This window comes from Silene latifolia, chromosome 1, assembly GCF_048544455.1.
Source record: "Silene latifolia isolate original U9 population chromosome 1, ASM4854445v1, whole genome shotgun sequence".
Classification (NCBI taxonomy): Eukaryota; Viridiplantae; Streptophyta; class Magnoliopsida; order Caryophyllales; family Caryophyllaceae; genus Silene; species Silene latifolia.
Window position 1 is genome coordinate 118,189,936 of NC_133526.1, and position 22,779 is coordinate 118,212,714.

Genomic DNA, 22,779 nt, shown 5'->3' on the forward strand with positions numbered 1-22,779 from the left:
GAAAATGCGCTTATTCTTGATGACAAAGATGAATTTCTTAGGCTCATCAAGCTCCCTGATTTCAAACAAAACCGTCATCTATCTGATCCTGAAGAAATATTTCATTTGAATGCATTAAATTGCGGGTTTAAATGGCGAAACTAAAGGACTTATTGATATCCAAGACATTTTGGTGGAAGGATTAACTCCACTGCAGCTTGCCGCTCTAAATTGTTCTGTTAGGCTTACTAAGTATCTTCTTGAAAGGGGTGATAGTGGCGATGTTCACTCTGATCTTATTTACCGCACTATGAAAACAATTTCATCGTAATTTCTCTTTTCCAACAAGCTTTATAGACTGTCTTCGCTTGACTCTTCTTATTCCTATAATCTAACTTTGTTGTGGATACTCTGTTTTCATTTCCCTAGAGGTCGTAATGCCAGGAGATGGACTCCTCGTCTGTCAGTCTATGAGTTACTTGTCTTGCTTTGCAGCTGCATGGTTTGTTCTCTCATCCCTTTAATACTCGACTTTATTTTACAACTACTACCACTACTGTATTTTTATTTTCTATCATTTGTTTAATGGACCCCTCTTGTCAAAGTTTGTTTTGTTTCTATTCCTATCATTCTTTAACACTGTCTTGTATGAGTCGTTGCACTCTTGCCACAGAGACGACAATTGGAAGTTCTAAGGATGCTTGTGCGGAATACCGAAAACAAGGAGAGTGTCAGGCAAACTTTCATGGACTACGCCGATAAGAGGGAAATGGTTCCTGTAGCTTTACTGTTTTTGGCTGCCCCGGAGCTTTTTTGGTCCTCATACTTCGTAATTCCTAAAGTAGTGTCTTCGTCAATTGCCACGCTCTACCACGTCTTATACTCCTTTTGGAAAAGAGGACGGATATTGAAGAGGCTATGTTGCTACTGGTTGATGCTTTAGCTATGGCTGGTCATAAGTTTTTGGCATATACTATGCTTCAATATCCAAACGTATATTCATCAACCCTATTTCCATTTTTTGAGAAATTATACACTGACAGAGTTAGTTTGTTTCCTGTGGATTCCCTTTCTGTTACCTTTTTGTTCTCTCTTAGGAGCAAGCTTATTTACGCTCGTATCTGGACGTTGGATTCCTTGTTTGTGAAGTTGCTCTCAACAATCAAGGACTTTCTTCACCGAATGATTGTTTTTTACTGTTTGTGTCCTCACCTTAAGGCTTTTTTTGGATAAAAATACAAAAAAAGAGGGAAAGGGAGAGGGAGAGGACGGGTGGGAGGGTGGGAGGGTGGGAAGGAGAGGGTAGAGGAGGGGGTATGGATGGCGAGAGTTTTCCCTCCAATTCATTCTTTCCTTTGTTGTGAGAATTTGATTTACCTTGTATAAGAGATCAATTTTCGCTTCCCTCCAATTGGGGGTGTTAGCCCCCACCACCCCAATTTTATTCTTCCAGGCTTCACCACCACCACCACCACCACCACTTTCTCATATTTCAATTCATTTCAGCTTCCATTACCCCCATAATAGTTTCTCCTATCACAAGCCACATCTAAATGGAATGTTGACTCAGAAGCTATCTTGCTTAGACTTGGTTGGAAGTATCCGTCATGGTAGGTGTCCAAGTATCGGTTTGGCTATTTAATGGAAAAAAAGTAATGTTTATGGTCTAAAATAAAATGTCTAAATGTGTTACCCATAACCAAGTAATATTGAAGAGTCCGAGCAACATAGGTTAGAAGTGATTTTGCTTGCTTTCCTAATGCTCCTTCTGACAAGCCTTGCCTTTTCAGATTTTTTACGCCCGTGAGCCAAGAAGCTGACCAGCTAATTAATGTAAGCATACAACCCTTCAGTTAGCACCGCCTTTATCTATTATATCTACACAAAATCTCATTGAAGACGGCACGTATCCGTCACTTTGGAGTGACGTATACCATTTCCTCTCACAAATGACCCAAATAGAGGAGAGAGGGAAGCACATGGGGGTGCCCCACCTTGTCCCCCCTATCCGTTTTGTGAGTGGCATTACCCGTCACTTGCTCCGACCCGTCTTCAGCAAGACTAACTGTTATATCTATTAGGTTGAAAGCCCGTAATGAACTTAATTATATAAAAGTAAAGTTATAAATTTACATTATCAAATATGTGTTCCAAAACTCATTTAAAGTGAATTAATGTAATCATAAGTAAAGAGATAACAACCTCGTCTAACAATTTTTTTTTTAATATCAAACAGACCTTAACCTAGTTGTTAAAATGTAGGAGTATATATTATCTGACATAAAGTTACGTCAAATCCACATTCTCATTATATTGTAATTCGTGGGCCTCATTTCACACAAAAAATGCGAGTATTAAACTCTTTTTGCATTTATAAATCAAAAATTAAATAAATTGTAATATGGTGATAATGAATAGGAATGGCAATGGACCAGGTTGGATCGGGTTTTGTGAGATCCAAAGCCGATCCACTAATTTATTGGATCATTGATCCATATCCAAACCCGATCCATATCCAAAATATTTAAATTCATACCCGATCCATTATACGTTTTTCAAATCCATATGCGCTCCAAATACATGCCCGATCCACCATATAATCCAAAACCCAATCCAAAACTTGCTTTGCCATATAAAATTTTTATCTAATACGACAAATCTGAAATTTCAAGTTTAATAAAGCCTAGATTTTCAAAAATATTGAATGGATCGGGTTCGGGTATGAATGGATCGTCTTTGGATTTAGTTCGGATTTTCCAATGGTGGGTTTGGATATGGGTTTTTTAAAAGTGGATCGGTTATGGGTTTTTGAAAGCTGGATTTGGATTGAACTTTTTCCTTCGATTTCTGTTTCGGTTCGGTTTGGGCCACTAATGCCATCCCTAATAATGAATAAGAAGGTTATACTTAAATATTTCACATTAGTACATTAATAGAAACAAATGAAACGTAAAAATCAATAGATTAACATTTATTTTAGTTATACGTAAAGTTCAGTGAACACAAAGGTATTCCCCTCCCATTTTTATATCTCTTCCCATTTTCATTTTTAGGTAAAAGTTTACAAACTTTGACCATAAATAACTAAAAAATGAATTTATATTAAAAATGAATATATTTTCATTTTTCATCAAAACATGTTTCACCAAATATTATTTTCAATAAAAGGTAAGTTATATATACATACAAAATTTACAATCACAATACCAAGGATATAAAAAAAATTGGAGAGTAATATATAGATCAATGTAAGACTAACGATATGTTTATTATCTAATAGTTATGCTTTTATAAAACTAATAAATCGAAGAAAGAAAAAAATATACCACTTAAACATGTGTGAAAAGAAAACTATTAAAATAAGTCATTGTTCCAATCATATGAATTATCAACCATATCCATTGAACAAAACTATCACCATGCTAAATTATGCTTTTCTATATGTTTAAAGTTAAGTTATCCAACTTTAACTTTATGTCACATTATTTTATACATAATATAGATGTTTTTGAATATTTCAATTAATTCACTTATATTGTATCTCTAATACATAGTACAAATATTTGTTTACACTCATTTTGAAACTTTAATTTAATAATATAAGAAGACTTTATTAATTAGAAAAGTTTTATTACATATACTTTTTTTTTAATAAAATTTACCTTAATATATTCTTATTATTTTATTAGTTTTCAGCACACCTTTATAATCAAACTTAATCCGTCATTTACTTTTAATATTTTGCTATTTTTTTATTCAACCAAACTATTTTAGTTTATATGTAATAAAGATTTTCCGCATGAACTTACGGTTATGCATTGATATTATTAATAAAAGAACAACATTTATGTATTGATGGTATTAATAAAAAAACAATTCCACAAATTAATATATCACTCTAAATAGGCAAAATTGGTACTTTGTTATCTGAAATCGAAAAATCACCCAGTCTAAATCTAAGTTGAATTAAATACCTTATAAAAGTGAATTTGAAACCAAGTAAAATGGGAAAATTACTAATTACACTTTTACAGTCAAACATTTTCAAATGACAGCTTTTTTTTTTAAAAAAAAATTCAAATTACTCCCTTTTTATCTACAAATATTTACTTAGTAAACTAAGTGAGTCGTATTTTTTTTGTTTATTTAACAATTTATTTGCCACTCTATATAAGAGAATTTAAAACGTTGTTATTTGGAGTACAAAAATCACCAAATTTGAATCTAAGGTAATTTAAATCAGTGAGGATCCTCTGTCCCACTTTCGTGTCCCATTCTATGTCCCACTCCATACACATCTTGACACTTCACTTGTTGCAAATAAAAAATACACAATAAATGTGGTAATGTGTTGATGTGTCAAAATGTGTATGAAGTGGGACACGGAATGGGACATAAAAGTGTGATAGAGGATCCTCATTGAATTTAAATACCTTTTAAAAGTGAATTTCAAATCCAAATAATAAAGTAGAAAAAAAATTGTAATTTACCCTTTTTAGTGTATGCTTTTTTCGAAAAAAAAAAATTTATAATTTTTTTCAGATTACTGCATTTTTGTGCACAAATCATTATTAGTCACCTTGAGTGATTTTTTTTTAAAACAAAAAAGCGGTCATAAGTTATATTTTCTCTGAGATAAGTAATTGTATTCTTTTCTACTCTATTTCTATATCTATCTATAAAAAATGATAAGTATTTAAGGATAATAAAATTGAATGAGACGACTTAGTTCTAACCTTAAAATAGTATATATGAAGAAAAATGTAGACTATGAATTCAAATAATTGTCTTGCTTAAAAGTTAAAATGCACAAGAAAAATATCTTATGGCTCTAAAATATTAAAAAAAAAAGCAGTCACCGGGACGATTAGTTAGTGATTTACATAAACTTGTAGTTGTTGGAACTTTTTTTTTTTATGAAATCGAGTTATTTCAAAAATATTAACTTGTCTTTCGAATGGCACTATTTGTAATTTTTATAAAATAGTTACTTTCTGCTAGTTTCTTACATCCGAAAGCTAAGGTGGAGTGAAATCTGGGGGGTGATGAGAATTCAAGGTTCTTTCATAGTAAAATCAAAGCTAGGCAGATCCATAATAAGGTCTTTCAAATAGCTGATGCTTCTGGTATCATCCATCAGGATGCTCAAGCTATTGAGCAGGCTTTCTTGGATTACTACTCTCATCTTCTGGGATCCTCTAGCCTTTCTGCTAAGGTTCACAAACCTACTGTCAGAACTGACACTTGCATTACTGAGAACCATGTCAATATTCTTCTCCAGCCTGTTACTAATGATGAGATTAAATGCTGCCTTTTTTCTATTCCTGCTTCTAAAAGTCCTGGTCCTGATGGTTACACAAGTCAGTTTTTTAAGGATTCATGGGATATTGTTGGTAATGATGTTTGCTCTGCTGTCCAAGATTTTTTTCTCACTGGTAAGATGCTTAAACAACTTAATACTACCAACATTACTCTGATCCCAAAAGTTCCTAACCCTAAGAGTGTCCTAGAATTCAGACCCATAGCCTGCTGTAACAACCTTTATAAATGTATTGCTAAGCTCTTATGCAACAGATTGGGTAAGATTCTACCTGACATTGTGAACATAAGTCAAGGAGGTTTTGTGAAGGGTAGGAACATTGTGGAAAATGTTCTAATTTGCCAAGACATTGTGAGATTATATAAGAGAAAGGCTGCTTCCCCCCGTTGTCTTCTCAAGATTGACTTGAAGAAAGACTATGATAGTGTTGAGTGGGAGTTTTTGCATCAGATGCCTCAAGCTTTGAATTTCCCTAAGAAATTCATTACGTGGATTATGGTTTGTGTTACTACTCCTTCATATTCTTTATCTTTAAATGGAAATTCATTTGGCTTCTTCCATGGCAAGAGTGGACTTAGACAAGGGGATCCTTTATCTCCCCTGCTATTCACCATCTGCATGGACTATTTGTCCAGAATTCTTACTGTGGTTGGGCATCAGGAGAACTTCAGATTCCACCCTATGTGTTCTCACTTGAAATTGAACCATCTGCTATTTGCTGACGATTTGCTTTTGTTCTGCAAAGGCAATGACACTTCTATTATGTGGATCCTTAGAGCTTTCTCCACTTTTTCAGCTGCATCTGGCTTGCACCTTAACAAGGACAAAACTGAAATTTATTTTAATGGTGTTAGGCCTCAGATAAAGACTGATATTCTTCAAATCTCTGGGTTTAAGGAAGGAGCTTTACCCTTCAAATATTTAGGTATTCCTATCTCTTCCAAGAAGTTAACTAAGAATGAAGGAAGAAAGTTACTTGATAGGATCACTGCTAGAATTAGGTCTTGGGGGGCTAAGCATCTATCCTATGCTGGTAGACTAACCTTAGTCACTTCTGTCCTCCATACCTTGCATTCATATTGGGCCTCCATTTTCCTTATTCCTAATTGTATCATGAATAAAATTGATAGTATTTGCAGGAACTATCTTTGGGGGGGGGGGGGGGGTACAGATTCCTATATGCATGCCGCTGCTGTCAATTGGGATCAATGATGTACACCTAAAGAAGAAGGGGGTTTAGGCCTTAAAAATGCTAAAATTTGGAACATGGCCATGCTTGGAAAATATGTTTGGTGGGTTGCATCTAAGAAAGATCATTTGTGGGTTAAATGGATTAATCATGTCTACTTGAAGGGCGCCCACTGGACCAACTATTCTCCTCCACATGATTGTAGCTGGTCCTGGAAAAAATTGTTCATATCATGGCTAAGATGAAGACTGCTTACACCTCTGATTTATGGTTGGATTCTTCTGATGAGTACACTATCAGAGGTGGGTACAATTGGTTGAGACAGAGTACTCCTCGTATTTCCTGGTGGAAGATCTGTTGGAATGTTATGAATGTGCCTAGGACCTCCTTCATTTACTGGGCAGCTAAACTTGGAAGATTGCTTACTAGGGATAGGCTAGCTCGTATGGGTGGAGGACCTGGCATGAATTGCTATCTCTGTCACAATGCTACTGAAAGTCATTCTCACCTGTTTTTTGAATGCCCTTTTAGCAGCAACTGTGTTTCTTTATTACAAGCAAAGCTTAAGGTGGACTTCAATCCCAATGATATTGCTCAATGGAACAGAAGAGGGAGAAGGAACAGCATACTTAGAAGAAGAATTGTCTGTGCTTGCCATGTTCATTTAACTTATTTGATATGGCAAGTACGTAACAAAACCAGACTTATGCAGCATGTGATTCATCCCAAAGTGATTGCCCTTCAAGCCATTCAAGGAGTGTTATCTAGATTTTGGGCAAGGAATGTCTCAGCTATCCCTAATTCTGATGAAGCTTGAATTAGGAGTTGTTCATTAAATTAGTTTTTTATCTCCTTTGTAGCCACGGGCAGGTTGTTACCATGGCTTTGTTGTGTTACGGTTTTTGTTCTCAAACTTGGATGATGTATATTTTGTTGATATAATATATACTTACACTTTCCCAAAAAATAAAAAAAAATAAAATAAAATAGTTACTTTCTTAACATTAGAGTTATAATAAATATTTGAAAAGTACATTATTGTTTTATATATTTCATTTTCACATCATTAATTAAACTAACTTTGTCATATTATCCACAATGTGTGTCATCACACACTATTCCACTATTTATCTATGATATTTACTAGATGTGTGTCATGTATCCTTTTACTATTGAACTTTTAACCTTCATTCAATAGCTTACTTTAATGAGATCTATACTATTCTGTCTTTATTTGGTGTAGATTCCAGGACAGAAGAGAGTTAGATGGCTTGAAAGTTGTAGGGTCTTATCCTTTGAACTCAAGAGACATGATTTGGATCAAGCCTATATCAACACGTATGATCATCTTATTTGTGTAGTCTATGATGCTTTTAATATTTTCCTAATATGGTAGGTTCACCTTAATTTTACCGTGTATATGTTATTATACCAGGGTGCTCCCTAGCCTCACGACCGAGGATGCAGGTAATTTTTTGCTTCTTGGTTTGTCTTTGCTGATTCAATTCAATTCAATGAATCAATGTCTTTTAGTTTTTGATGAAGATTCATGAATTACACTTGGAAAACCACATGTAATAATGGACCATTCACCTTTTGTAGAATGGATGTAACCTTTTTTAGTTTTTGCAGATTGTCTAAATAATGCTATAGAGAAGAAGTTATTATTAAGGGTGATGCTCATTCATGGACATGATTTACTCAATTATGGACATGAATGACCATTATACTCTTGTCATTTGTATACTCTCAATTTCCAATTTGTTTATCGCTCTACTCTCTCTAATTAATCAATCCCTCTCCCACCAATAAGGCGATAACCCACAAGTCATCCCCCACCGCCACCTCCCTTGCACTGCCAGGCCATCGGACCACCCACCCACTCCTCTCCCGAACGACCTAATAATGAACATTTAACGACTTACTTCAATAAAAGTCGATTAGTGATGTTACAAAAATAATTTTTAAAAACAAATGGATAGATTGCAGTGGTAAAGCAAGTAATACACAAAAAACAAATTATATTTCTCAGAAATCTGTTCAGGATATTAAGTATTTCCTCACCGAATCGTGCAAGTAATCCACATAAACTCGCTTAAAGTTCGTCAGAATATTCATTAGGTGATTTCTAGGTGCACATAATTGTGCTGCATCACACTTATGATTTTATGAATTAGCAACACAACGGCTTAAAGGCACCCAACATATTAATCATAGTAAATAAGGATATGCGTGTATTGCTCCATGTAGGATACAAAATTGAATGGTGGCTCGGGTAAATTTTCAAGACTGACGATAATTTCTCCAAACCCTAATTACATTAGTTTAAATTAATTTAATCGATCTCCCTAATTTGATATAATATAGTTAATAAAATTAATAAATTAGAATTACTATATAATCAACATGAGAATTAGCGTCCATGATTTAGTGATTTGACGGATTTGATTAATTTTGAAAAGAAGAGAATTAGAGAGAATTTGTTTATTTGTTTTTGGGTAAAGGGTAAGGTATGAAAAATTAATGGAAAAAAGTATATGAAAGAATAATATTTGTCCTTGAAAAAGCAACTACGATTATTAATGCCGACTTTGTATGGCCATCTTGAGGTTAGTCGCGCTTTGTAGTCTGTTCTAAACAATTCGTCCCTAGAAAATGAAACCACTACGCCATTGGCCTTAGGCGTTCATAGATTAGGTACATGTTAGTTGTCAGGGTTCAGTTTTATGTACTTGTTTGTTGTTGGAAAGTAAGAAACCAAAACGAAGTCCCACCTTGGTAGTGGTTTAGAGAGTTGCTCCCTTAATAAAGCCTAGGGGTTCTCTTTCTATTGCCAATTGGTTTTCGGAAAGATGGAGTTCCCTTAGGTTTTTGAAAGGGTACTTTCTCTCTCCCTTCGTGTATGGCTAGGCCCCTTACGAGTTCTAATTATAATGGCAATCCGGATTTGTGTGGAAACAATGTTGTGGCTCGGCTCGACTTATTAGCATTGTTTCATTTGCGTGTTTAGGTGTTTTTCCTTTGAAAAACATGCATAGGTGTAAGTGGATTGCAATCGTATTTTGTTAACATCGTATGATATATGTTAATCACATAAACTTAAATAAGGTCCTAACAAATGTAAAACACCTCCTTACACATAGGAGCGCTATGAACTTATCAAGTACAAATAGGATTGGTAACCTTAAATCTAGTATAAAATTATCGTTTTCTAAACACGTAGTCGAGAGTTATTGACGACCAATTTTTTCCTTTTTTTTTTTTTTTTTTTTTTTTTTTTTTTTTGCAAGAAAGAAGGGGTACACTTTAGAAAATGAAAAAGTTCAGCGTTGTAAGTGAGAAAATCCCAAAATTAAATGTATGATTAAATATGTAGAAGACTCATTATAAACTAAGTACAAGGGTTTGGTTAGAAAAAAAAACAAAACAAAATTGGAAGGGAGAAATTTGAAATGGTCAGAATATTCGTCTTTTATTCGCCTGAGATGGATTTTGGTTTCAAAATATACATAACATTTTGATGTTTAAAGGTAGTAATTTTAAAAAAAATTATGAAAGGGAGTAGGTTTAAAAAAGTGGTACATAAAAGAAAGTAATTGATAATTTACTATTTTTAAGCAATGTAACTTGATGATTTTTATTTGGGGTTGGCAGTTCGAAAAGCAAGGAGTAAAGATTCCACTCCCAAGCACAACACCAAAGCAAGGAGTAAAGTTTCCACTCCCAAGGTTTTCCCTCCGATTTAGCACACGTTATCAATCGATTCCGCAACCACTTGCATACATGGCTAGTGCAAAACGTGGGTTTGATGTCAGGAATACCCCAGCAAGGAATACCCCAACAATGAGTTCGAGGAACAAATTAATGAAGCCGACTAAGCCTAAATTTCCATCTTTGAGGCTATCCCAATTCTTTAATATTGCCAGGCGTTTGATAAAATGATGGCTCACTTACTATGTTTGATATTGGTGTAGCGACCCTTGCTCTTCCTTTTTGGAAGAGATTGAATCTACAAAGTACTTTTCAGTCCTTCAAATAATGTAATGAGAACATGTTTTTGTTCCTTTAAATGATTTCTTATGCATCATCAGATAATGTATTGAGAACACGTTTTTTTCCTCTTTAAAATGATTTCTTATGGATCATCATGTATTGAGTGATGACTCTGGTTATGGTACAAGCTCAGTGTTCAAGATTAAATTTATATTGTTTTTTTAGCCATTTGACATAAATTTTAGGTGGCGAAAATTACTTTAATGTGTTTTGAAAATATATTTGTGCCATTTTAAGAAAATATTTTTTTTGTTGCAAAAAGTTATCAATTCATTCATAAGAAAAAAATTACATTTGCAAAGAATATCCTCCAGAGTACAAACATCACTATATCCCGGATAAATAGCTGGATAAATAGGATGAATAAGGAGGAAAGAAAAAGAAACAGCCTAAGAGCATGTACAATAGAGAGGATTTACCATTCTCTTAGCACTCTCTTTCATCTAAGAGGACATCCTTTCTATTGTGCAACTAATGTGGAATGTCCTCTTACAAGGAGGATGAAGAGTACTTCCTCTAATTTTAGAGGAAAGTGTGCATTGACCCTTGTGTCATTCAACCAATCAATATTTGTCATAATATCCAATTTCTTTTATTTTTTCTTTATATTGAAGATTATAGTGTTGTGGTTAATGTAAGAGGAAGAGGAACACTTCCCCTCTATTGTACATGCTCTTAAGTAAGCAAAGCTATCAACTTATGATGATCTTTGACTTTGACTTTTATATAAATTCTTATGGCTACCAAATACTGAATTCTTCTTAGAATTAAAACACATTTCTCCCTTTGATTATGGAAGATTCTGATGTTTCTGGCTTGCCATATCTGGTTTACAATGGCTGCCAAACCAGCCTGGAAAAGAGAAGTTCTCCAGTTGTGCTTGCCTCCCTTAGAATTGATACTCACCAACTCAGATTCAAGATCAGTACCAGCTCTCTGCACTCCCATCCACAGCAACACAACCTTCCAAATACTCCCTGTAAATGTATAAGAGAAGAACAGGTGGTGGCGAGTCTCCTCCTGTTCACAAAAATAGCAACGATTTGCTAACATGATCCCCTCTTAACTGCAATTTTTCAATGGTAGCAAGGTGTTGCTGAACTGCCATTGAACATGTAATCCTGGGAGTAATTGCAGAATGAGTTGGACCAGATATCCAATCTCCTGCTAATGCTGCATTTCTGGAGAAAAAAATTATCTTGTTTAAGAATGATCCTCTGTCCTGCTTGCCACCCTGAGATTAGTTGCTTTGCTTGGTGAACCGATCATGCTATCTCTAGAAGTAGGTCTCTGACTGTTAAGATAACCTTAAGGCTAGATGAGTAGTGCTCCTTGATATATCATTGGTTTTCAGCATGTACAGTTGCTGCCATTTTGCCCACAGTCCTACTATTGTGGACCAGGCCACCCGCGTCGCGAAGCATCCCGACATTGGTTTCGAGGCGGCGACACTTCTCCCACGGAACCCTGGCGAATAGGCCAAAGCACGTCATGGGCTGTTACCAATTTGTGAGGCATTGAAACCGGTGAAAGGTTTGACAAACCTGGATTTGTGGAGTCGCCACCAATTTTTATAGAAAATTAGAACAGTTCGAATACTTCATGCCATGTCAAGACATAAACACTACTACAAATCCAGGCAACTACAACGCCCCTTTAACAACGCTTATTCACGAAAATCACCATAGACGTTGTAGAACGTATGGCGCGAATTTTACTAAAATTAATTACAACGGTTATGGTTATATAACCGTTGTTATAAGTTTTAACAACGGGTCAACATGCACAACCGTTGTTAATAATTTTGCGCAAAGTTACTGAAAAGTAATCACAACGGTTATTTTTTAAACCCGTTGTTAAAACTTTTTAACAACGGTTTTTGTTTAACAACCGTTGTCAATACTTTCCATACTATAAACCACACAAACACAGATCAACTACAGCCACAAAACACAAACCTTAACACAAACACAAACACAAACACAAACACAAACACAAACACAGACAAACACAAACACAAACACAAACACAAACACAAACACAAACATACACTTTCTCATCGTCTCTTTCTCTCTTTCTCATCGTCGCTTTATCATCTCGCCGTCACTGTTGGTTTCATCATCTCTTACTTTCTCTGATTATCAGATAAATCTCGCCGTCACTGTTGGTTTCATCATCTTTCATCGTCATTATTTTCTTTTTCTAATTATTTCATTTGCATGTATGTGTTTTTATCGATCATTATGTTATTTCTCTAAGTATTACTCGCTTAATTAGCTAGTAAAACAAATTAAATAAAATAAAACAAAGAAGAAGCAAGATGATAGAGAGGAATGCATGATAAACTTAATTAATTAATTAATTAATATATATATATATATATATATATATATATATAAATACATAAATTAAAAAAAGAATTACATTGATAAAAATGCAATTCTTATATTTTCATAGAGAGTCTTATTCTCTTCTATGATATCCATCCTCTCCTCCTTAGCTATTTGGAGGTTTCGTTCAGCAGTTGCTATATCGTCATATAGCTGCAACAACTGCTGCTCTGTCAAGCCATTTTTTTTGGCGTCCTTGAGTGCGGATCGAGCATCCACAAGGTAGCTCCTGAAACTGTCCTCAATGTGGAGCAACCGGCGGATGAAACTGTTGTTGTTCTCGATCATAGTAATAGTCTTAAGGATGATATCATTCATTTTGTTGATGAAGTTTGGAGTTTGTTTGAAAGATTAATTTGGGTTTAGAGTTTGTTTTAGCAGTTAGGGTTTGGAGATAGTGAGATAATGGAATGGTGGTTGAGATAATGCATGTATTTATACTAAGTAATGTGTGGTTTGAGTTGTTTTTTAATTAATATATGTTTAGGAAGTTGTGCCATAATCATCATCATATCTCTCTCTGCTGCTTCAAATCTTATTATAACCCTTCTCATTCCATATATTATCCATTCATATGCACAGGGATGACAGTAATAATGCATGCATCGGAATTATAACGGGCCGTAATTATGCATGTATCTAGTAATATTTAATTTAATTTTTTTTATTTTTTAAAAACAAACAACAACGGTTATTGAGAAACAACCCGTTGTCTTTAGTTATAACAACGGTTTTTTATATTACAACCGTTGTTATAACTTTCCCACCAAAATTGAGTCACACTTTCCACAACGGGTTTTTATACTTAAAACCGTTGTTAATAGTTTTAACAACGGGTTCCTTAAGAAAACCAACCGTTGTTAAAACCTTTTACAACGGACGCTTTAACAACGTCCGCTTTTTTATATAACAACGGTTTTTAACCGTTGTTATAGCCTGTATCTGTAGTAGTGAAAGTAGTGACATGAACACTAAGAAATTCGTTATCCTTAGCATTCTATGTCTAGAATGACTCTCGCGATGCCAATGAACACGGGTGTTCATAAAGATCTTGAGTAAAGTGTGAGGGTACGTATTAGGAAGCTCTTTATTTGAACACCTAATCTCGCCCGCCTCAATAGCGGCCACTATTAATGATCAGGGAAGTTATTTATACTCGATAGGTTATCAATTATATGTATGTAATGCAACATCCATAGATTAATTCTAGCATGTGAGATTTAGACTTTGTCGGTGAACAAGCAATTTAGAAATTTATAGGTCAATGTTGTAATTTATATTAATTACATGTGAATGCCAAGTAAATAAATCATAAAAGAAGAATATGAAAATAAATATAAGATACAATAGATTACAATGGATTTATGTCATAAATACGCTCAAAAGAAAAGATTTGAAAGAAAGACAAGAAGAAATTAAGAAACTAAAAAATGAAAAATATGTCGAATTATAAGCGATAATATGAGTAATAGTCGATTAGAAACCTAATTAGAAACCTACGTCAAAACGAGAAAGAGTTCAGAGGCACAAACCCAGAACGAACGCATCATTTGGTGCGTCCTCTGGAAGAGGCGCATCAGACCTTGCGTTTGTTCTTGAGCTGGGTTTTGACTGTGAAAGTTAGACCTGTGGGTTAGTTATTGTTCGTTGGTCAATTTATCTCGATTATTGATATATGACTAGAATAGAAGTTTTTTAACATGTTCACGCATACTAATACCGTCGCAAGTCAGATTAAAGAACAAATTTGAATAAATTATTATGGCGATTTACATGATTATAATTATACAATGTCGGGTTTTTATAGGTTAAAATTTTGGATTTGAAAACGGAATTAGAGTAAATAAACTTAAGAAAAAAGGAAAACTATGTACAAAAGACGAATTCTAAGGACTCGATATGGAAGAATCGAACCTTTAAAATCCGGGTTTGAATAAGATGACGAAAACCCACAAATATTGATTATAAAGGATTTAAGTCGAAAAATGGTTGAAAAAAGAATTTATAAAAACTAATTTTAAAATTATTAGACGAAATAAGAAGAAAAAGAACGAACAAAGAAGATAAAAGGCAAAAAGAAGCGAAAATCCGAGGAAGAAGAAGAAGTGCAGCAACTGAATGCAGCCCCTGGAAGAGATGCAACAGATGCTGCGGCCTTTCCAGAAGGCGCATCAGTTGATGCGATTCTTCCCCACGTCAGATCTTTGCTGTTTCCGTCAAAAGGCTTTAAAAGAGTGGCTCGGTTATAAACTCGTCGTCAAAAGCTACCAACCAAAATAATATTTATAACTTCACAAACTACTCTTAGCAAAGAGGTAAGTAAAGGTCGGATCCAAGGGATGGGAATTGATGTAGGATTTTCAATTGCAAAAAGCTATGTCTTAGGGTGTCACAAATTGGGTTGAGATGAGATGTGGTCTAAACTAATCAACAAAATGAATGTAAATTAAGTAAAGCAAATAAAGGGGTTTGTAAACAAATGATTAAAGGCACTAGGGTGTCATGGGTTCATAGGGGATTCATGGGAATAGATTATACAAACATGTTCTCAAATAGATGCAAGCACTTATTGTTGTGATGGGATCTAGTTAGTGTATATCTTACAATCCCTAGGAGAATTTAGGTCCCGGAGCCGAGTCGTCTAGACTGTACAACACCTACAAGTCGACTTAGTATCCTCCTATTCAACTCTTATGCATGGTCTAATGAGGCTCGAGTTGGTTTATGTCTTATAAGCCTCATTGAAAAGATAGGAGATGGGTAAAAAATGCAAGGATTCATAGGCTCGCATTTCATCAAACATAACATGTGCATAGGTTGAAATCACAACAAACAAGCAAATTAATTATGAAAAGATATTAGATTAAGCATAGATCAATTCCCATGTTTGTTTCCCTTAATTTTCCATTAACCCTAGCTAAAGAACTACTCACTCATGATCAAGTTTAGCATGCTAATAAGGTTGTCAATCATACTAACAAAGCAAAACATGATGAATAAATGATGAGATTAACAATAATTAAACAAGGGTAAAAAAGAATTATACCTATGGAGATGATCCAAAATAATAAAGCAAAGAATAATAGAAGTACTTGATGATTGATGGAAGGTTGTCAATCCTCCAAATAAACCCAAATGATCTTCTAATTACCCAAATAAAACTAAGAACAATTGAGAAATTAAGGAAAGATTAAGATGTGATTAATATTGATAAATGTATTTCAACTAAATTAAGAGAGGATTAAGAGTTAATTAAAACTTAATTAAGAATTGATTAAGGATGGATGATAATCTAGGTAGTACAAAGGGGTATTTATACTAAAATTAAGTACAAGGATTATGGTTACTAAGGGCTTAAATGACTATTAAGACCCTAAGAGAAGCTTTAGGAAATGCAACTCCCGAGGGACATGCGCGGATCATGCTTGCAACTCCCACCAGGATCCGCTCATCCTCACCTGAAACACGGCCTGTCCTGTAAGGAGATCCGCTCGGGCTGGCAGTCGGGATGCCCGGATTGTGCTTTGGTACGCTCGGATCATGCTCAAGGACGCTCGGATCGTTGCTCTGATCCACTTGTCCTGAGCTCAGACCGCTCGGATCGTGGCACAGGATTCTTCTCTTGTTGGCTCCTTAACAATCCGCGGGGATTGTGTTGGGGATGCAGGATCTTTTCATCACTGCCCATTTCACTCTATTTATTTGCTTAGGCCTCTAGTATCGGTCTCCTCTTCGATGCTTGGTCATTAGATGCAATCCATTTAGCTCCATTTTGCTCCATAAATGCAAGGTTAGCGATCCTCTCCTACCAAGGACACAAAACCTCAAAGAATATGCAAAATGGGAAACTAAAGATAAGAAATGTCCCTAATATATGCTAGAAAGCATGGGAACGAGGTTAACTCGGGGACTAAATGTGCTCAAATATGAGTCACATCAAACATCCTCAAACCGAACCTTTGCTCGTCCCGAGTAAAGTGGTGACTAAAACTATGACCTTTATTTAAAATAACCTACTAATATAGCCGATATGAGATAATTAGCGGGTCTCACTCCGCCCATTCAACTCACAACAAGACATCCATGAGGTAAGGTGCCTTCTTGCAAGGCAAGGTGGGGCTTGCCAAAATGGCGATACATCCAATCATTAAGCACACAAAAGAAGGTAATGAATGCATCTACAAAAGAATAGCCACTTTCCTCATTTAAGTGGCGGAAATTATCTAGAAGGGTAGTAATCTAAGGGTACACACTTTATTATAGATATGGTTTCTTCAAGTTACTAAGCCTAGAATGTAACACCCCCTCATACCAAGGTGCCTTACCAGGACCACCCTACCATGAAAGTGTGTTACCATCTCGGTTGCCCGAGGTTAGTAAATATCAAAAGCGTCTGAACTGAGCACATTTATTAAAAGTACGATAAAGTATAAGTGTTTACACCAAAACAAAACCAAAACTGAACCAATAAATAAATCCAATGTCTGACAACAAAATCATAACTAAGACTCGAAATGTGATGCTACGACTAGTGATGACAACTCCCCCATGACTGCCCAAGCTCACCAATAGCAATACCTGTCAAGCCTGCTCACCATCCCCGAATGGATCACAGCAGATTCCACAAACAACAACGGGGTCAGTACTACTCAATCAATATAAGACATACAAACAAGGTAACCGGCTGATCATCCTCCATCCCCGGTCTCCCGATCTCACACAGTAACCGACTACACACCGAAATGTGTAGCCCTGCCAGATTACCCATCCCAACAGGTAATCCTCGCCGCCAGTGGGTGACCGCAGCCCATCCCACCTAGTCCAGCTCATCAACGAGCGACCAACAATCCCTGTCCCTTAATGTGCACATCCCCTTCCGTGGCGGGTTCCACGGAGGGCGAACTAGGGTGTGAAGCCACTCCCGCAAGTGACTCCACCACAATCACAATACACACAGCATCACAGCTGTCACAACATCTCCACACCAACACCGTCACAACAACGCCCATACTCCGATGATCAGCAGATAAAAACAATTACAATACAATCATGTCTTAATCAATGAACAGTAAACTGAGTAGGGAAAACCCTACCTTAGCAATCAACAGCAGTACGGAAATCGAACAATCAGAAAGGCTCCTCTATGAAGTCTTCTCCTATACAATAACCACATAGCACAATTACACATTGCATAATTCCCCCTATTCCCAATTCCATATATATACAGTAACCCTAAAAGATACACAAATGACATGGGGAATAAAACATACCAACAGTAGAATGAGAGATTACATGCAAGGATCACGACGATTGCACCCACAATGAGATTAGAGAATAATTAGGGAGTGATTAGAGAGTGATTAGAGTAATCGTAAAATGATTAGGGTTAAAATGACGTTTTAGAAACTGACTTCGAATATTAAATAACCCTAAACACTCCCGCATCAAACCGCTGAAATAATACTCGCCAGACCGGATACTCGGTCGAGTAAAGAGTATACTCGGCCGAGTATCCTCTACTCGGTCGAGTACTCATCATACTCGACCGAGTATTCCTCGGCATAACCAAAATAGAATACACAATCAGCACTACTCGGCCGAGGCTCTACTCGGTCGAGTACTTAGCTTATGAAAATCGGTAGTATTACAGTCTTCCCTCCTTAAAAAGAACTTCGTCCCGATGTTCACACTCCACCCTAAAACAAGACACCACAAAACATAAAAGACTTCCCAAACAAACATTTATCAACACCAAGGAACTACATAAGACACCACAAGACTCACCAACCCGACTCAAAATAAAACAAAACATACTCGCGACCATCTCCTACCCCCCTAAAAAGACAATGGTTACGTCCCCGTAACCAAACATAACTGATCAAAAAGGCTAGGAAAACGTTCTCTCACAGCTTCCTCGGGTTCCCATGTGGCCTCTTCCACATTGTGATTAGACCAAAGTACCTTGAGTAAGACCGTCTCACCATTTCTTGTCTTACGAACTTTGCGGTCAAGAATCTCTTTAGGAACTTCGGCATAGGACAAGGACTCATCAAGCTCGATGTTCTCCACCTCAAGGATATGCGACGGGTCACTCACATACTTCCGAAGCTGGGAAACATGGAAAACATTGTGGACTCTGTCCAAAGCTGGTGGCAAAGCTAATCTGTAGGCTACCTCGCCTATGCGGTCCAAAATCTCATAAGGACCTATAAAATTCTGACTTAGCTTACCTTTCTTCCCAAACCGCATTACCCCATGCATAGGTGACACTTTCAAAAGGACCTTGTCACCTTCTGCGAACTCTATGTCCCTGCGGTGTAAATTGGCATAACTCTTCTGACGATCTTGAGCTGCTCTCATCTTTTGCCGAATCATTTGGACTTGCTCAACCATATCCTGTACCAGCTGTGGTCCTAAAACCACAGCCTCAGAACTATCATCCCAACAAACTGGACTTCCGCACTTCCGACCATACAAAGCCTCAAAAGGTGTCATCCTGAAGCAAAACAAGGCACACCTAGTCCCATTGAGCCCGGTTTTGGACCATCACGCAATTTGAGGTCCAAAACCAAACCCGTCTAAGGAAAATGTCGAACTTTTGGCCTAGGATCCTCATATCAAGGATTGGAAGATTTTTACATGATATCTTTTGTCTTAAAAGGAATTGGACCATGTGGAACAAGGGAGGTAAAACCGAGTGATGGGGACATCTACACGGTTTAAGAGATTTATCAAGGTGTCGCTTTCAACCTTTCCTCTTTTGAACAAGCAAGTTCTAATACACCTTTGGAAGGCTACCAAAAGCATAAACCGGTTTTGTGAGCTCCTAAAAGGTCTATTGTGGTCATAAATAAGTCAATAGAACATGCCAAAGGAAGGTTGTATCCTTCTGCTTTATGTCATTGTCTTGTGTAAGTTATGTAAGGTCTAGAGGACCATTTTTCTTGTTGTTTTTCGGCTCTTATGTGAGCCTTAGATCTTAGTTTGTAATCAAGGGTCAAGATTGTATGGCTTGTAGTATAAAAGCCAAGGTTAGGCATGAAAGAAAATCAGATTTGATGAATGAAAAAACACAAGTTAGAAACATTGATTTCTACTAATCTCCTTTGCTTAGTGCTGGGAAATCCTCTATTGCTTAGTGCTTAGAGTCGGGTATTTTCTTTGCTTAGTGCTTAAAATTATCCTTAGGCTTAGTCTAGTGGCTTAGTGCTTAGGTTAAGTCATATCCCAATCACGTCTTTTACTCTATTCGATTGTAGAGTTCTGGAAACCGTGGTTATAAACAGTTCTGTCGACTGTTCGATTGCAGTCCTCGGAGTTTCTGTTTAGTTTTTAGTCATTTTTATCACGATTAAACAGTCCCATTCACTGTCCAATTCGAGTCCTTTTCAGTCAAAATCCGAGTCTTGAGAGTTTTACTTCAAATTGGTTATCAGAGCAAAGGTTTAACACAATTCCATTGTTGTGTTAGTCTTGGGAAGAAGTTTTTCTTGTGAGTTCACCATAAACCTTAACCACATCCAAAAACACAAAAACAACCATGAGTGAAGAAAGACTACTTGGAATCGAAACTCAAGTAACACGACTCTCCAAGAAGTGTGACTATGTGTTGAATACCCTCAACGACTTCATTCCAACATCAACAAAGAAGAAAAGACCACTCCGTGATAAGGAAAGGAGCCATAGCCGGATGGGAAGAGAGCAAGCTTATGGAACACAAGGGCTATACTCGGATCCAAGGGTCCACGACAAAAACTTAAAGGTACAAAGTCCTAGCCTTCATGATAGTTTAAATCCGAATGTGGGTCTTAACTTAGTAACATGCAGAGTAATGCATACTTAACCCCAACCCTTAGAGATGGATCAAAGACAACAAATATTTCGGTCTAGATGTACCATAAAGGGAAAGGTTTGTAATCTAATCATTGATGGGGGGGAGTTGTACCAATGTATCATCTAGTACCCTTGTCGAAAAGCTTTCCTTACCCACACAAGACCACCCATGTCCTTATAAGTTGAGATGGCTCAACAAAGGGGCCGAGGTGAGGGTTGATAAGCAATGTTTGGTATCCTTTTCCATTGGTAAAAACTATGTAGATGAGGCCCTTTTATGATGTTTTACCCATGGATGCTTGTCATCTTTTACTTGGTAGACCTTGGGAATTTGATAGGGATTCGGTACATCATGGGAGGGATAACACATATACTTTCAAATTCGGTCCAAGAAAAATTATCCATTCACCACTACCCCCACCTATCAAACCAACAACTCCACCATCCATGGTTGAACCGACAAGAGAGGTTTTGTTAATTGATGAGGCCGTGATGTTACAAGAATTGAAAGGGGAAGATGACATCTATGTCCTAGTGGCCAAGGACATGCTTGGGAAAAACGAGATGACCCTCCCTTTAGAAATCCGAGAACTCTTAAATGACTATGAAGATGTGTTTCCTAGTGAGCTCCCAAGTGGCTTGCCTCCCTTAAGGGGAATTGAACATCAAATTGATTTCATTCCGGGTGCTACCCTCCCCAACAAAGCCGGATATCGGAGTGATCCAAAAGCTTCTCAAGAGTTACAACAACAAATTGGGGAACTCATGAGTAAGGGTTTTGTGAGGGAGAGCCTTAGTCCTTGTGCCGTTCTGGCCTTGCTCGTGCCAAAGAAAGATGGGTCTTGGAGAATGTGTACCGATAGTAGAGCCATTAACAACATCACCATTAAGTATAGGTTTCCTATACCTAGACTTGACGACATTCTAGATGAACTTAGTGGAGCTCAAGTGTTCTCAAAAATAGATTTGAGGCAAGGATACCATCAAGTGAGGATCAAGGAAGGAGATGAGTGGAAAACGGCTTTCAAGACTAATATGGGTTATATGAATGGCTTGTGATGCCATTCCGTCTCTCTAATGCGCATAGTACGTTCATGAGGCTCATGACCGAGGTACTTAGGCCTTACTTGGGCCGATTTGTGATTGTTTATTTTGATGATATCTTGGTCTATAGTCCTTCCAAGGAGGAGCATTTCAAACACTTGCAAGCACTGTTCGAAACCCTTAGAGAACACAAGTTGTACGGCAAAATCGAGAAGTGTTCATTTTTACAAAGTGAAGTTCAATTCTTGGGTTTCATCATCTCCAACCAAGGCATTATTGTTGATCAAGAGAAAGTTAAGGCAATCAACACCTGGCCCACACCAAAGACCATCATGGATGTGAGAAGTTTCCACGGCTTAGCCTCTTTTTATAGAAGGTTCATCAAAGATTTTAGCACCATCATAGCTCCCATAACCGAATGTATGAAGAAGGATGAGTTCAAATAGGGAGGGAAAGCCGAGGAGTCCTTCAACACCATCAAACGGTTACTTTGTGAGTCGCCTATTCTTTCCTTACCCAATTTCAATAAGCTATTTGAAGTTGAGTGCAATGATAGTGGGGTTGGGATAGGAGACATCCTCTTGCAAGAACACAAGCCTATTGCCTACTTTAGTGAGAAGTTGAGTGGTGCCAAGCTCAACTATTCAACATATGACAAGAAATTCTATGCCATTGTTCGAGCCCTAACCCATTGGAGCCACTACTTGAAACCACGGCCCTTTGTCCTCCATTCGGACCATAAGGCTCTCAAATACATAAATGGTCAACATAAGCTCAATCATAGGCACGCCAAGTGGGTAGAATTTCTACAATCCTTTAACTTTTCAAGCAAATATATCGAAGGGAAGGACAATGTGGTGGCGGATGCTCTATCAAGGAGGTTCATTATATTGAGTTTTATGGAGCAAAGAGTCCTTGGCTTTGAGCACATGAAAGAGTTATACCAAGAGGATCCGGATTTCAAAGAAGAA

At 36.8% G+C, this 22,779-nt stretch overlaps 1 protein-coding gene and 2 long non-coding RNA genes across 3 annotated transcripts; all 3 read left to right on the plus strand.

Moving 5' to 3' along the window:
• The first annotated feature begins 1,535 nt into the window (after positions 1-1,535).
• On the plus strand, positions 1,536-8,156 carry LOC141601696 (uncharacterized). The gene is made up of 4 exons (XR_012524366.1): positions 1,536-1,812; positions 7,732-7,826; positions 7,924-7,955; positions 8,121-8,156. It is a non-coding gene; the product is annotated as an uncharacterized LOC141601696 (long non-coding RNA).
• A 907-nt stretch (positions 8,157-9,063) lies between these two features.
• On the plus strand, positions 9,064-10,558 carry LOC141601661 (uncharacterized). The gene is made up of 2 exons (XR_012524365.1): positions 9,064-9,097; positions 10,143-10,558. It is a non-coding gene; the product is annotated as an uncharacterized LOC141601661 (long non-coding RNA).
• A 9,913-nt stretch (positions 10,559-20,471) lies between these two features.
• Positions 20,472-21,823, plus strand: LOC141654103 (uncharacterized). Its single transcript, XM_074461805.1, has 2 exons — positions 20,472-20,693; positions 21,029-21,823. Exons 1-2 carry the CDS (start codon positions 20,472-20,474, stop codon positions 21,821-21,823), a joined length of 1,017 nt encoding a protein of 338 aa, XP_074317906.1.
• Positions 21,824-22,779: the final 956 nt, after the last annotated feature.